The sequence below is a fragment of the Emericellopsis cladophorae genome (assembly GCF_022114955.1).
Source record: "Emericellopsis cladophorae strain MUM 19.33 chromosome Unknown NODE_46_length_184447_cov_119_232918, whole genome shotgun sequence".
Classification (NCBI taxonomy): domain Eukaryota; kingdom Fungi; phylum Ascomycota; class Sordariomycetes; order Hypocreales; family Bionectriaceae; genus Emericellopsis; species Emericellopsis cladophorae.
In genome coordinates, this window is record NW_026250971.1 from 71,147 (window position 1) to 86,868 (window position 15,722).

General features: G+C 53.3%; 6 protein-coding genes across 6 annotated transcripts; 2 read left to right on the forward strand and 4 right to left on the reverse strand.

Annotated features, from left to right (window-relative positions):
- Positions 1–693: 693 nt before the first annotated feature.
- J7T54_001883 (Protein of unknown function (Ytp1)) lies at positions 694–2,765 on the forward strand (the record flags this gene model as incomplete). The annotated part of the gene is made up of 5 exons (XM_051508578.1): positions 694–949; positions 1,011–1,678; positions 1,744–2,049; positions 2,134–2,514; positions 2,580–2,765. 5 exons carry the CDS (start codon positions 694–696, stop codon positions 2,763–2,765), a joined length of 1,797 nt encoding a protein of 598 aa, XP_051360323.1.
- A 492-nt stretch (positions 2,766–3,257) lies between these two features.
- J7T54_001884 (uncharacterized protein) lies at positions 3,258–3,497 on the reverse strand (the record flags this gene model as incomplete). The annotated part of the gene is made up of 1 exon (XM_051508579.1): positions 3,258–3,497. The coding sequence occupies one exon, from the start codon at positions 3,495–3,497 to the stop codon at positions 3,258–3,260; it is 240 nt and encodes a 79-aa protein (XP_051360324.1).
- Positions 3,498–3,770: 273 nt separating this feature from the next.
- J7T54_001885 (uncharacterized protein) lies at positions 3,771–5,756 on the reverse strand (the record flags this gene model as incomplete). The annotated part of the gene is made up of 1 exon (XM_051508580.1): positions 3,771–5,756. The coding sequence occupies one exon, from the start codon at positions 5,754–5,756 to the stop codon at positions 3,771–3,773; it is 1,986 nt and encodes a 661-aa protein (XP_051360325.1).
- Positions 5,757–6,804: 1,048 nt separating this feature from the next.
- J7T54_001886 (Mitochondrial basic amino acids transporter-like protein) lies at positions 6,805–7,428 on the forward strand (the record flags this gene model as incomplete). The annotated part of the gene is made up of 1 exon (XM_051508581.1): positions 6,805–7,428. One exon carries the CDS (start codon positions 6,805–6,807, stop codon positions 7,426–7,428), a length of 624 nt encoding a protein of 207 aa, XP_051360326.1.
- Positions 7,429–9,141: 1,713 nt separating this feature from the next.
- J7T54_001887 (uncharacterized protein) lies at positions 9,142–11,982 on the reverse strand (the record flags this gene model as incomplete). The annotated part of the gene is made up of 4 exons (XM_051508582.1): positions 9,142–10,062; positions 10,122–11,546; positions 11,606–11,708; positions 11,762–11,982. 4 exons carry the CDS (start codon positions 11,980–11,982, stop codon positions 9,142–9,144), a joined length of 2,670 nt encoding a protein of 889 aa, XP_051360327.1.
- Positions 11,983–13,967: 1,985 nt separating this feature from the next.
- On the reverse strand, positions 13,968–15,244 carry J7T54_001888 (uncharacterized protein; the record flags this gene model as incomplete). Its single annotated transcript, XM_051508583.1, has 3 exons — positions 13,968–14,685; positions 14,745–14,917; positions 14,981–15,244. The coding sequence occupies 3 exons, from the start codon at positions 15,242–15,244 to the stop codon at positions 13,968–13,970; spliced, it is 1,155 nt and encodes a 384-aa protein (XP_051360328.1).
- Between the last annotated feature and the right edge of the window lie 478 nt (positions 15,245–15,722).

A 15,722-nucleotide genomic window follows, 5' to 3' on the forward strand; every position in this document is an offset into this window, starting at 1 on the left:
AGGCCATGTAGTACGTAGTAGTACCTGGTCTAGATGACAGTTCGGTCATGTTCCTTAAGTGCTTTACTCCTCCTGCCCTGGGCGGCAGATGGGCAAACAGCGCCAACGACCGCATGTACAACGTACTGAGAGCGGCAATACGGGCACTGGTGCATGACCAAATGGGCTCCAGTCATGGTCAACACGTACTAGTGTCCGCAGCCACGCCAAAACCAAGTACGTAGCTTGAACTGTTCAAACAGCGGGCCGATGCAAGTGCGTGCGTGGTCGCGGTTGGCATGCCGACTGGAGCCACATCACCATCCCATATCGTGATCGGTATGCACGTACGTGTATGTACGGAGTATTGAAAAGACTTGGCTCCAGACCGGGCTTGTATCACTTCCAGAAAAAAAACTCCGCTCCCGGCCAAGCGTCCCGGCCGGCTGGCTTATATGAACCGAGTGGCTGGCTGGCTGGCTGGCCGGAGACACATGCGTCCGCCCTTGTATCACTCAAGCTCCAACTGTCATCGACCCCTGGTGAACTGAATTCACAAGCCGAGATACACCCAATTCATCTGCTAGTCCTCTTCCACCACTGGCCTCAGGGCTTGACTGAAAGGCATTCTCGTACACACCAGTTGCTCCCTAGCAAACCTCTGTCTTGCTTCTCCAACCTCGTGAGCATCCCATCCAACGGAAGGGGATCTCCATGCGTCGAGCAAATATAATTCAACTAGCCTCGCCATCAGCTGTTCTCTTGTGTGCCCTGATCTTCGCCATCGGCGTGGCTGCGCATGGCGGACACGGGGCATCCGAGATGAGCATGGACATGGGCATGAACGGCGAAGACGAGGCGCCAGAAACAGAGTATTTGCCAACATACTTTGCTCATGGCGAACATGCAGCGCTCATGTTCAGCCACATTGGCTTCATGACCGTGTCTTGGGTTCTGGTCCTTCCCGTAGGTAAGACGCACCGAACAACCAGCCCACGCATTGTAGCCACCTGCTAACAGCATCCTCTCAGCGGTCGTTCTCTCGCTTGTCAACTCGCGCCTCACATTTGGCGTTCAGCTGACCTTCCTTGCCACCAACATTGTCGGTGTCTTATTGGGCCTCGTCTACAACGCGCAGACACCTGACCTGTATCCCCACAACGCGCACCACAGCATCGGCTGGATCATCACGTGGGTATCGATAGCGCACGTCTCCGTGAGTTTGGTAAAACGACTCGATAGACGCGGGAAGCCAAAGCTCAACGGGCCTCTTGAAAGCGAGCATGAAGCTCATGCATTCATTCCGGACCACCTGGCGGCACGAAGCCACTTCCAAGAGTACCAGGGGCCTTACAACGATAGGTCGTCCTGGGAGAGCACAACAAATCCCGCCTCTCACACCGAGTCCATCCGGAGTGATTCTGTGTCCACTCACATTGGCGAAGAGGACTACTTTATCGGAGGCGAGCACCATGACTCCGGATACGCAAAGGTGTATGAAGACGACGATGAGTCCTACGCCTCACCCGAGGAGGCGGGAGCAAGTTCGACAGTCTCTGCTGTGCGAAAGCTGGCGAAAGCTGTGCCCACCAATCTATGGAAGATCTTAGACATGGGCTACCGGACGGTGGATCGAATCATCCTTCCCTTTGGTTTCATCGCCTTCACCACGGGGATCGTCACATATGGTCGCTTCTTCGTAAGTGAACTCCGTAGTCTCTTTCCCTCCCACAAGTCCAATAGAGCTGACCGGCATACCAACAGGAAGGGAATGGCATCTTTGCTGGTCTGGCCCACTGGATCAAGGGCGGTGTATTCTTCTGGCTGGGCCTCTTCAACCTCGGCCGCTGGGCCGGCAGCTTCGCTGAGCTGGGCTGGGCGTGGAACCTTCGTCCTAGACGCCCTGGCCAGGAGTGGCGTCCCACGGCAGAGTTTGTGGAGAGTGCGTTGATCTTCTTCTACGGATCGACGAATATCTTCCTGGAGCACCTGGGCCGCAGGAACGATGACTGGCAGACCCAGGATCTGGAGCACCTCTCCATCACCGTACTCTTCATCGGCGGAGGACTTGTAAGTTGAAACTCTTTTCTTGCTCTCTCGCGTGAATATCCGAGAGATCACATGAAGAATCTTGATACTGACATACCTGACCAGTGCGGCATGTTGGTCGAGTCCACCTCGGTGCGCGACCTGCTCAGTGCCTCCATCTCCAGCGACAATAGAGATAGGACCGAGCCCCACGAGAGGGAGGAGCTGCAGCCGCCGCGTACCTATAGATTTTCGCTGAATCCCATCCCGGCATTGGTGATCCTGCTTGTCGGCATGATGATGGGCTCGCACCACCAGTCCTCCATGATCTCGACCATGATCCACAAACAATGGGGCAACCTGCTCTCTGGAGCGTCGATTGCACGCGGCTTGACGTATGCTATCATGTACATCAAGCCGCCGCGGTCTGTCCTGCCATCGCGTCCGCCCACGGAGCTCCTGGCCTCGTTTTGTCTGATTGCGGGTGGCATCATCTTCATGGCCAGTGTATGTCCTCGCTACCCCCCTATTTGTCCCCTTTTTCAAACCGCAGAGCTGACTGTTTCCCCCAGAGTCCGGATACTGTGAATGGCATGATCCACTACGAGATCGACGCCATGTTCATGCACAACGTCACCATGGGTCTGGTGGGCATCCTCATGGCCTGGGAGATCACTGTCCTAGCCATTAAGGGCTGGGCATGGCGGAGGGAAATGCACCAAAAGGTCGTATCGCTTCCGTGCAGGCAGTCCGCCTAGACACAACCCATGTGCGCAGGTGCAAAAGCGAACGCTTCACTCAAGTGGCCCAATGATGGCCAGAGACGATTGTAGGAAACGGGTAGAACCAAGGGCGATGTTTCGAGAGAGCGAGTGGTAATGACTCGAGAATGGATGGATCCCGAAGTATGTATGACTTTATGATTGATACCACGCGCCTGTACACAGGCGGCATTTGATATGGAGGATGACAATATATTTATGATTTTCTTTTGGATCATGCATGGAGACCCGTCACGCAGTTGGTGATGATGTCCGTTTCGCGTCCACTGTGCCAGGCGCCTCGCATCCATCCCTCTACCATGGCCCTCGCGTCTGAACCAGGGCAATGGAAGCCGGACGAGATCTCAGCGTATAATGGCACATGGCGCTGGCAATTCCGAGCCCCAACCAGTGAAGCGTGAGGCCACACATGATGGTGCACCAACCGGATCGTCGTCTCGGCCAAGTAGTGTATAATTGCGTGGCGCCTCAAGACTTCTTGCCCTTCTCGAGCGCAGACATGACCCTTGCTTCATCCTGAGCGGAGAATTGCGAAGCCCCCTGCTGCAGGGCATGCACCAAGAACTGGATTGACTCAGCTCGAAAGTCGTTTGTGTTGCGCACTTTGTCCAGGTCCTCTGATAGTTCTTGCGTCGAGCGCTCTAAGTAGTATGCTTCGAACGCAGGATCCGAGCTGCGCGCAGTTGTGTCTGTACTGTTGCGAGCCATTGTTCGTGTGTGAGTGAGGCAAAGAGTGAGTTTTGATGAAAATCTGACGCTGCGCCAGATTATACACCTTAAGGACTGGCAGCGAAAAGTCGACAGACGCACAGTGCGAATAGTTGAACAGCACTGGTACAGCACAGTGTCGTCACTGTACGTCCGCCAACGTCACCATTGAGGCATGAAGATCAATCAGCTTCAGCTAGTTAGCCAGATATGGATTCTTGAATTTGCTGCAAGTCTGGGTCTATCATACGCTATGCATGGCTCCACCAAAAATCAATGTGAAATGTACTGGAAAACGGCCGAAATGACATCCTCTCCGCACTCCTGGCGGAGGAGCAGGTCCTGTATCTTCTTCAACCCTTCGTTGACGCAGTGATTCCACGTGCTCGTATCGCCGTACAGCATGGCCGGTGCTTTGATGTACTGCCTGCCATCTGGCTTGCATCTCTTGCATTTGAACGTATCGTGCGTGTCGCTCTTGGTGTTTGGCTGATACTGGAAAAGCTCCCGGAGGCTATCGAGGGAGAAGTGCCGCTCAACGTCCTCGGCTGAGTCTACCAAGCACGATGATAGACTCTGTTTGTGCGATTGGCGCTGGAAGATCTTCTCCTCAATCGTGCCTGTCGCAATGAAGCGGTACACGAAACAATCCTTCTTCTGTCCATCACGCCAAACACGGGCCAGCGCCTGCTGATCGGCAGCGGGATTCCAGTCCGGGTCGAAGAGAATCAGCCGATTGGCGCCAATAAGATTGATACCACAGCCACCAGCCTTGCTACTGAGTAGAAAAACAAACTCGTCGCCCTCTGGGTCGTTGAAGCGGTCAACCAGTTTCTGTCGCTTGTTCACATTCATCGTACCATCCAATCTGAGACTTCCGTACTGGCGAGAGCGACATAGCCTTTCGAAAAGATCAAGAGTGGATGTATAGTTGCTGATAAGCACAATCTTGTCGTTTGTGTCTTGGCGAATTCTCGCCAGCATGCGGTCCAATACTTGCATCTTGCCCGAATACCAGGGCTTGACATCGCGATCGCGCCCGCGAGCTTCCCTTGGAACGAAGTCGTCTGGGAAGCACTTTTCTGAGCCTGGTAAATCTTCACTGATGTTCAACAAGTCTGGATGGTTACAGAGCTTCTTGAGAATGTTGATGGCTTTCAGTGGCTGACTTCCCTTGCCACGGAGTAAAGCCTGGATTTCGGGACTGGTGATGAAGTAGTTGTACAAATCAAGCTGGAACGGTGCTAAGTTGCAGAAAACCACGTGCTCGTACTTGACCGGCAAATACTTAGACAGTATGTCGTTTGTGCGGCGGATGAGGAATTTGTTCACGATGCCCAAAAGCTCGGTGGTGCATTCGTCTCCCCTTTTGCGATCGGCTTCCGATGCATCTGCGTCGCGGCCCCGTAGAATCGGAAGTTCAAAACGTTTACGAAACTCCAGGCGAGAGCCCAACAAGTTAGGATTGGCGAAGCTGATCAAGGAAAAGTACTCGGTCAAGTCGTTTTGAATCGGCGTTCCTGTCAAAATGACACGCCGCGTGACGTTCAGGCTGTTGAGACCAGCGAATGTATTGCTGTCGGCGTTCTTCAAACGATGGCCCTCGTCGCAGAAAAGCAAACCAATTTTAGTGTGCTTGAGCTCTTCGACATTTAGTCGCAGGGTTTCGTATGATACAATGATCACAGGGCGAGTGACAGCGCGCCCAGTGGCAATCGCCCACTGTCTCAGTTGGCGCGTCAACTCCTCTTTCGAGGCTTTGCCATCAATAGCAAATGGCGTGACAGCATTAGGACCAAGCCACTTGACCAGTTCATTGGCCCAATTCTTCACTAGACTGGCCGGACAGACGACAATTGCCTTTTGTATCGTCGACTTGCCGGCATCGGGAGACTGCTTCAACAACGTCCAAAGGAGCGCGATGCACTGTAACGTTTTGCCCAGGCCCATTTCGTCGGCCATGATGCACCCATTGGCCTTTTCGTCCACCTTGCCTGTGACACAGTCGTACATGAACTGTACGCCTGCTACTTGATGCGGCCGCAGGGTCTTGGCGAGCTTGGGATCCAAGACGACGGGCACACGAGGATGCTCCCCCTCCACTTTCTTTTTTATGCCAAGAATTTCTGCTAGACTCTTGTGGACTAGAGGGGCATCGATGGTATTGGAAGCCGGCTTCTCATCTTCGTTGGGCTTCGACCGCTCGGGGTCCTCTTTCGGTTTGTCGTGTATCGTTGGGTCATACAATACGATTGCCATGTCATCGGTAGGGTCGTGCAAAGCCCGAGGGGAGAACACAGCGCCTTGACGAAGGCCAAGTGTTGGTGGCGGACGGTAAGGGTTGTATGACGACGTGTCTTTGTTCTTCAAAGGTATTGAAAATGCTTTGCGAAAGACCACGCTCTTCTCCTTGGCTTGGAAGACTGGGTAGCGATTGACATCTCGAGTGGATAGAGCTAACCGATCATCATTTGAGTATGGTTTGTCTGCGTCTTGCGAGTCGTCGGCGCCCCCATAGTCAACCTTGCGGCGTTTTCTCGACGGTCGGTCGCTGGCTGGTGTATGACCTGCAACACCAGGACACTTGAAGGGTTTCCATAATTTGGTCGGGGGAGCAGATGCAGGCTTCGGTGGTCCGGTATTGACGCCTGGCCTTTTGAGTGGAGTGGCAGGTGCCGGAGCTCTGGTTCTCGCTGTTAGCTGGAACATGTAGTGGCATCTAGCATGATGATCACCTACTTTGCGGACATATTGCATCAAAGGTACTGCGCTCGAATACTGCAAGTGTCAAGAGGCCGACAGAACCTTCACGGGTGCGAGGGAGATGAAGGATGCATCAGTTCGCCACTTCTCCATGCAGCATCAGTCATAGCTTCGCGTCCTGTCTGTTGACATTGGGAGAAGGCGTGACGGACGCGCTCCGACCCACGCGCAAGCACGTGACAGTGTATGAGTTGGTCTTGGCAAGTGCGCCCCGCGTCGCGAGTACTCCGCATGTACGAATATCCCACACCGTGTGATTGACAGACGGTAATTGTACTCAATCGCTTCATCCAGAATCTCCAGGCCAATGTCAGCTGACTTTTGGGCTGGCTACCTTAGTGGTGCTCTCAGTATTCTGATAGGCAATCCATTGGACATCATCAAAGTACGTCTGCAAGCCAACAATGCAACGGCCAGACTACCCCTCCAACATGGAACATCTTCATTCACCACAGGGACTGCTGGCCCTCTACTGGGCTATGGTGCGCTGAATGCTCTACTTTTTGTTTCTTACAATCGGTCGGAAGCTGCCATCAATGATTACATGGGGACCAAAAACAGCCTATCCGCCACATGGGTTGCCGGCGCCATTGGCGGGTTAGCAACGTGGGTTGTCAGCGCGCCGACAGAGTTCGTAAAGTGCAGAGCCCAAGCCGCCCCTACGTCTTTGTCGAGTTTCGACATTGCAAAATCCGTGGTGAAAGAAAAGGGCGTGAAAGGTCTATACACGGGCGGAACCGTGACGGCGCTCCGGGATAGCATTGGTTATGGTTTCTACTTCTGGACATATCAGCTCATGTCAAGTATGTGGCCTGCTGCGCAGGACGGAACAACCTCCAGCGTCCTCTCCGATGCACCCAAGGTTCTCCTCTCGGGCGGCATTGCGGGCATGGCTACTTGGGCCAGCGTGTTTCCCCTGGATGTTATCAAAACCCGGGTACAGATCCAGGACTTGGAAATTACTCCTCTGCTTGGCAACCAAGGTGCGGAGCAGAAGAAACCTCGAGGTGCCTGGCAGTTGACTATTGAGGCCTACCGCCATCATGGCTGGAAGGTTTTCTTTCGAGGGTTTGGCGTTTGCTGTGCGCGGGCCTTCGTTGTCAACGCTGCTCAGTGGGCAGTGTACGAAGCAGTGATGCGGGAGTTGCAGCCAACCAAATTCCCATAATCGCTCTCAGATATCACGGCACGAAAGTAACGGGTTTGATCTCGAAGATTTCGCGAAACTTGTCGATCGACATGTGAAGCTTGTAGCTACGGACCCTCAAGCTTTTCAGGCGCGAAGTCGAACCTGGTAAAGTAGTTGTTAGGGTTCTAGAGTCGCAGAGATCTGTCAGAGGACTCGAAGACTATATGAACCTTAACTCCAGCCCATCTGTTCCTTTGGGGGGTTCTAGCGAGACAACAACAAACATGGCCGACGAACCGCATCTATCATGTCATGGCGAGGATGCGTTTGAGGTCTGCAAGGCTATGCATCCTGGTGATCATACCCATCATATGCACTGCAACAGCTATTTTGTGGCCCAGGCTCACCTACAAACCATGGCAACACATGACAAGTGTGCTTCTCGAGTTCCCAGCGGACACCAACCATGTTTGGATGTGGTAAAATAAGGCCTCCAGGGGGGCTTCGAACGATGTCGGCAGGTTTTCAATGCCACCTTGGGGTTTGAAAGAGTTCTCGCGCTGGGACTGCCGGAGCGAAGCGACAAACGAGACGCTTTGAAGTTGATGTCGGAGCTGAGCGGCTTTCACATTGAGTGGATTGGTGGCGTGAAACCAGCAGATATACCATCAAAAACAGTTCCATATGGTATTGATGCCACCAAGGTTAGCGACAGCTTCCTAGGGAGTTGGAGGAGCCACATGAATGCTATTCGTTTGTGTGTGTATGTGTAAAGTCATCCTTCAGCCTCGTGCTCTTTTTGACAAGATTCAGCGTAGTAGAAGCCGGCGTCGGCTCAGCTTTAATAATGGAAGACGATGTTGACTGGGATGTCCACATCAAAAGCCAGCAGCAGGCCGCTGCACTCGGAGCTCGGCATGTCCTAGGTCAGAACTCGTCGAGTTCTTCATACCCTCATGGCGACGACCGGGATCTACTCTGGCTTGGACACTGCGGTGAACTGTCCCCGGAAACTCTCGAAGAAATCAGTGGTCTGGGCGAGGAAGCGAAGGCACGTATCTCCTCGAAGTTCATCATAGAAAAAGACGCCACGGTCCCGCCTTACCAGTAGGTGTCTACACTACTGAACTGGACCAAGTACCCGCAAGGGACTCGCATAGTGCATCGCAGTGCCGGACCAGTCTGCTCCTTTGCATATGCGGTGTCTCAGAGAGAAGCGCGAAAGCTGCTGCATGCTTCAAGCATCGACGGGTTGGATATGGCCTTCGATAACTCCCTGGCCCAATTGTGTCGGGACGTCGTGTTCGATCTTGCTGCCAGAGAACAGGAGCCGCACTACGCAATGAAGTGCACTAGCATCAATCCGACTATCATGTTCCATCGCCAGAGCAAGGGATCGTTGTCCGGCGACAGCGACATTCAGAGCTACGGCCAAGATGACGAGATGCGAGAAAAGGGGTTCACTGAGTCGATCATGTGGTCAACACGGTTAAACTTGAGGAACCTCATTACTGGTCAATCGGTAGAAGCGCAGTTCGTCTGGGCCGATTGGGGTGAGGGTGGAAACGATCGTATGCCACCGTCACCAAAAAAACAAGCATTCACCTTCAGATATAACTGTCGCTACTTTCTGTTGAATTGACAGTCATAGCCTAGTCCTCTCCCAGTGAACCAGCCAACAACCCATGCGCTCAAATACAACTGTGCTAGTCACGCCACCAACGCCATTATGATCCATGCCGTAGGGGGGGGCTAAACGGTCGCAGTCTTGTGCGTATCATCCAACCCTGCGGCCTTTCGCCATTGTGCTGTCGCTTGTTCAAAGCCCCCGAACCAGTTGAGCACGGCTTTGGAGGCCTGCAAAGTGAGTTCGTCTTCTTCACCTGCCATTCCTGCATCAGGACTCGACCTCTTGCTTGCTCTCTCCTCTGACGCTTGATCACGAAGCTTGCGTTTCTTCTCGCGTTCTGCAAGCCATGCGCTACGTCCTAGCAGATATTTGGCGCTGTGGCCGAGGTTGGCAGCGCTCGGCGATAAAGCACCCGATGCGCGTACGAGTGGAGGCGCAGAGAAGAACAGGATACGGTCGGCTTCGTCGCGCTTGAATTGCTGTCGGATCTCGGCCGAGAACGCCTCATTCGTAGCGTCGGGGAGCGTGTAGACCTCTGGCGGCCGGGGAGGGTTGTATGTGTTGCCGATATGAGGTAAACTCCCGTGTGACTGGGGGTGGACAGCTCTCGTATTCGTCTGCGGCCCGTGGGAATAGCCAGCCATTGTGTTGTACGAAGGCTGGGTGTGCATCTGCTGAGGCGCTGGTGAGTGGGGAATAGCTGCACTCGGGCTCGGCGACCAGGCGTGCTGCTGAAACTGGATTGGGCGCATTGCGGTCTGTTGAGGGTAGTTGGGCTGGTGTGGTTGCTGGTGCTGGACAGAATGTTGCGGTCCGACAGCACTGTTAGCCATAGGAGTTGTTGTTGGGTATTGAACTGGCATAGTTGACTGGAACCGGCTTGGCGACGGTGACGGACCAGGCGCCATCACGGCTGGTGGTAGGTGGCGCGACTGAGAATCCGACCGGCCCTGTGTCATAGAGCCGCGTCTATACGCATCCGTGGCCATCGAAGGGGCTGTCACTTGCTGTGCTGGGGGTACAGGCTCGGGCGGTGGTGAATCCTGTGGAAAGTCGCGGTTAGTGTCACACGCGGCAAGCAATAGAAGACGGGATAACTTACGCCTGATCCTCTAGGTCTACGGTGAACTGCGCCAACAATCGGTGGTGCGTTTGCACTGCCCCAAGTCGGTCTGGGAATGGAATCTGCTTCTTTGGCATCCTCACGCAGAAGATGCTTGATAGGACTAGGCTGTTTGACAAGCCGCTTGTGCGGGAGAGGAAACATATCCATCTCATAGTCCTTGTCCCGCACCTCGTCTGGAACACAGCTTGCCCATGTATTAATCTTGTTGAAGATTGCTTTTTCTTCGTTGTACCGCGATTCGCAGACGTAGACTGCTTTGTCCCTGGGGAAGCCCCTCGGTCGGCCACGATTGAACCGGGTGACGAACATAACAAAGCAACGCTCTTCAACATCCTCAATCTGATGGTCGCGATATTGACTGGTCTTGAAGACCTCGTGGTCGAGGAAGTGTTTGTCGTAACGATGAACAGTCTGTTCGGGCCGATAGTACCAGCATGCATTGATCCATTTGTGGCCATCGCGTGCTTGCCATGTCCTGTAGATCTGGACGACAATTGGTTTGCCCAAGTCGTTGGCATTACGAATATGGACCCAATCACCGACTCTGTAGACGTCGCCCTTATGCTCGATGCATGTCAGAGGGAGTCTGCCATCTTCATCCCTGAAGTCTTCGTCGGGCCTGGCTTTCTCTTGCATGGCCAATCCGTGTGCTTGCTTCTGAAGTTCGACAGCAGCGCGGTACAAAGGGCTGTCGTCCTCGTTATATGCTTTGGCGTTGTTGAACATGAGATCCAAGTCCGCGAGGGCTTGATCAACGTTCTGGTACTTCTTCCTTTTCGTATTCTTCTTGATTTGATCCAGCGCAATCGGGTTCATGATGGTCTGGTAGTAGTCGGGTAGCACTGACCTGTCTGGAAGCCTCTCAAACGGCTGGACAAGCAGACTCCCATCTTCAGCCTTGGATTTACGCAGTTCTTTGAGTATTGTCGAGATTCGTCCCTCAACTGGTGTCAAAACAGTGGGAGGCCGCCCTCGTTTCTTATGGCTGTCGTCCTCGAAATCGTCGTCTCGGGCCGCAGCACTTCGACGTCCACGTCGTCCTCGTCTGCCACGACCTTCATCGTCGCTATCATCGTCATCTTCGTCCTCCTCATCTTCGTCCTCATCCTCGTCGTCTTCATCGTCTTGGCCGGCGTAATCCACCTCGGCGCCGCCCTCAAGTTGTGGCGAATCCTCAACTGGCGGCAGCTCACCGAGATCTGGCAGCACGGCCTCGTCTGCGGTAATAGCCCCCTTCTCCGCTAGATCTGCCAATTTTTCCTTGAACACTTCGCGAAGTCGCACCGCCGCGCCGAATATGGGAGCTGAAGGCCTATTGTAAACTTGGGCATTGTGGCATATTTGGGCCACGTCTTTCACGAATTCCGGAAATGAGGTGTATTGCTTCTTCAGGACTTTCCCCTAAGAACCATATGTGAGCATGGAGAGCACGCTGAGTTGCCGAGCTCCTGGTAGCTTACCCGAACGGTGCTGAAAGCGACTGGTTCTGCAATAACCTCGAAGTAGTCTGGGAGAACCCGTCGATTGGGTATACGCTGGAATCCTGCTGCGAGCTCTTCGCCACTAAGGAATGTCAGCCAAACCAGATCAGATGGAGACAAGGCCAATGCCCTCACTCCTCCTCTACCTCGCAAAGGTAGGTTGATGTTTCTGCGATGAGCTGGAGCATGTCGCGCGGTCCGTCACCTTCCAACGCACTCTCCGACATGTCAACATCGTTGTCATTTTCATCGAGATGTGTGTCGCCCTCATCCTTCATCTCAATATCATCCTTTGCGGTGCGCTCGGTCGTTTCCGCATCGCGCGCATCGGACGCGACAGATCGCCTTGCGGCCATGGTGTGTGTTCATACACAGGGGATAGAGCTAAGCAACGGTATGATATACCGGCAGAGCTCGGAGGATTGTGCGATTCGTATAGTGATCTCTTAAAGCTCCGTCTTTGAATTTGAAGTCAGCGCTTGAGGTCGGATCGCGCTTCGCCGAGGTGATGTTGCGCCGCGCGCGGCTGCACAGCATACATACACGTTTGTACAGCTAGCGCTGCTGACTAATTTCCTCCCTAGTAGCACGCGCGATACTTCACCTACCCTGCACATGCTGAGCGACTGCGTAACTGAGCTCCTCAAATCACTCCATCTGTTGGAACATTGCAGGATGGACTGCCAAATCAAGAGTTCGCTTTTCTCATCTCAGGATGATGTCTCATGTTCAATTATGTGATCGAGAATGGGACAGGTGGCTCGAGGGTTACAACCGCCACCTCCTCTCCCCAGCAGTTGTCTTCGTCACCCCCGCTGCCTGCGTTGCCTCCACACGACTTTCAGCAACTCCAGAGATCGGAGCGACCCTACTGTTTACGAAGCCGAGATCCTAAAGACACATTGTTGGGATCGTCAGTCTGGAGGTTGCCTCACACTCAAGAATCAGTGCATTTTACACCCTATCGTATCGCGCTCTCGACATGAAAGCCAGGTACAAAGGTCCAGCAGGGACTGGCATCATTACCCTTCCAGACGATGCCACAGTGAAGACAGTTTTCGAAGAGCTCAGAGCTATGACGGGCATCGAAGACTTCACTGTAAAATTTGGGCCGCCGATGGCCATGCAAAATCTGGATAACAGTGCCAGCGATACACTTGCCAAGTCCATGGGCCTGAATGGCGAGACGTTGACAATTGTGCCTCGGGAGCCCCGACCAATATCTCCTGTCAGGCACGCTACTGAAGAGAAGGGCTCAAGCAACGGTCAGGAAAAGGCATCTGCGCGCCCTGCACAATCACCCGAGGATGTGACAGTACCTTGGCCTGAGAGAGAAGGCACTGTGTGTGAGTTGGAATGCAGCTAAGATATCACCGTGCCGATTGTGACTGACATCGATCTATTAGTACTGCGGATCATGCCCAGCGATAATAGCTGCCTGTTTACAGCCTTTGGTGGCGCGTTACCCACACAGATCCCAGCGCCCAGGTTGAGAAGAATGATGGCTGATTTCATCGCTGAACATCCAGAGGAGTATACCGAAGCTGTGTTGGGAAGCTCTCCAGCTCAATACAGTCGTAGTATACAAGATCCTGACCGCTGGGGCGGTGGCATCGAGCTCAGTATCCTCTCGTCAATATTTGATATCGAGATTTGCACCTTCGATGTCCAGGCAAGTGCCCAGCTATCATGTGCCCACGAACAGGTGCTAACTAGCATGTTCAGGCGCAAAATTTGATCAAGTTCGGGGAGAACAAAAAAGACCGATGCATTCTGGTGTACTCTGGCATTCACTATGATCGAGTAGCATTCGCGCTCTCTGAACCACCATACGAACAGACAGACCTGCCGCCGGAGATGGATTGCACGCGTTGGCCCACCGATGACAGCGAGATCCTGTCAAAGACACATGACCTTGTGAACAAGCTTCACAATGCCCATTACTATACTGACACAGAAGGACTCATTCTCCGGTGCGACGTGCCCGGTTGCGACTGGATCGGTAGCGGGCAGGCGGCTGGGCAGCAGCATGCACAGAAGACGGGGCATCTTGAGCTGAGCGAAGTGACCGATACGGTCGAGGACAACACACTGCGACAATGCGATGCACCAAACTGCACGTTTATGGGACAAGGAGACAAGGCTCGATCGCAGCACACAGCTGATACAGGACATAAGTCTTATTCAGTGATCCCAGACTTTTGAGGCTTCGAATTTACGAGTCCGGAAACAAACACATGCCGTATAGTACAAGCCAAACCCAAACAAGATTGTCTATTCGCCCTAGTGGAATTCTCCGCAATGCGTCACGCTGAGCCAAAGTCCGATTGTTTAAGGCCCATCATTCGCTTGCCGTCTTCTCCGTCCGCACGAGGTCAAGGTTTGTGAGCGATAGGTCCAAGAACTCGTGCTTGTTCTTCCACTCTTGCTCAGCTTCAACAAACGTTTGTTCTTCATTCACGGGTGGCGGCGGCTCGGTAATCTTGGTGATAAGGTACGCCGTCGACGCTTCGGCAATCCCGTAGATGAGGACTCCCACGAGAGGCACCTTTATGAGCCAGTAGAAGCCGAGACCAAACCCGAAGAGGACACCCTCCCGACTCCTGAACCAGCGCTTCTTTTGTGCCTTGTCAAAATGTACACGGGCGAAGTACGGCTCGAGAAGCTCCCGCATGAGACTTCGCGAGGAGAAGTATGTCTGCAGGAAGACAACCAGATATCTGCGAGGCAGGAAAACGCCGGTGCCAAATATAACCGTCGCAGGACCGGCACCGACAGCCTTGTTGAAGGTGTAGAAACTGGCCGCAGGCAGAACAAATCTACCAATGTACGGCACGTAGGACAGACTGAAAACCGCCAAGGATATACTGCCCTTGCGAATAAAGCGTATGAGAAATGTCATGAGCGGCTTCTTCGCACCTCCAGAGGGTTCACGCTGCTTCTTGGCAGCTTCGTAGGACTTAAGGTTGGGATAATACATATCTCTGAGAGTATCGGGGTTCTCAGACTTGTGCTTCTGCACGTATGTGATGTCTACCCATTCCAGCGAGCGCATAAACCTGTTGTGTGATCAGCGAGGTGAAAGAACAGCGCCGAAGTTTCGGTTCACAGGACTTACAGATTGTCCAAGGTTGGGTCTACATAGCGCATCAAAGTCATCAGAAAAAATGGTACCTGCAGGACGTACTCCTCGATGAAGTGAAGACCGTTAATCACGGAGTCGTCCCATTGTACACGGTCAAGGGGATAGAACAGTGATATTGTCCATAACACGAGCCGAACGCCAAGGACCTATCGGATCAAGGTCATTAGTCTACTTTCCGCAGCGCATTGGGACAGGGCGTCGAGACTCACAGGTAGGGAGACAAGGAGTCTGATTGCGATACCGACCGCAACTGCTATGGCAGCTTGGCGATAGTGATCCGATGTGAACAGCGCGGGGTTCTGTAGAGCTCGATGTGCCCCTACCAGGGTGAGCTGCATGCCTCGCAGGACGGCATTGGGCTTGAAATTGGAGAGATCAAACTTGGCCTTGAACCTCTCTTTGTAAACGTTTCCGTCAATGACCTTTTTCAACTCGGCCTTGGCATCTTGTGGTTCATGGCTTTGCGTGGCCATTGCGTGGGAATCTCCGGCGAAGTAGAAGATAAATGTGCCGGATTATGTGCTATCCAAAGGTCCGGGATATGCTGATCATATGAAAATCGTGCTCAAATGGCCTTTGATAGTTCGAGAGTGCGAAACTGGTGTTCAGGGCAAGGCAATACTTGTGGAAATGGCACGGTAAAGTGCTGATAGTGATACGTACTGCAATGACGTCAACACAGGGTTTCTGGTGATGACCAAGCCTCAAGACTGGCATTCTACGATTGCAAGTCGAGAAACATTGCAACTAAGCCCTCTCAGCACTGGCATCTAGCGGCCAGATTCATCGCGTCTATAGACGTTTGCGTCCTATGTCGATGTACATCAATGTTTGTGCGTGAGCCTATGCAATGGTTCTACAGAGCCGCGTCTGTCGCGCCACGATAGTGAACCGGGCAACCATGCCCTCTGATAGCCAAAGACGCCCGCGCTCGATGCAAAACTGAAACAT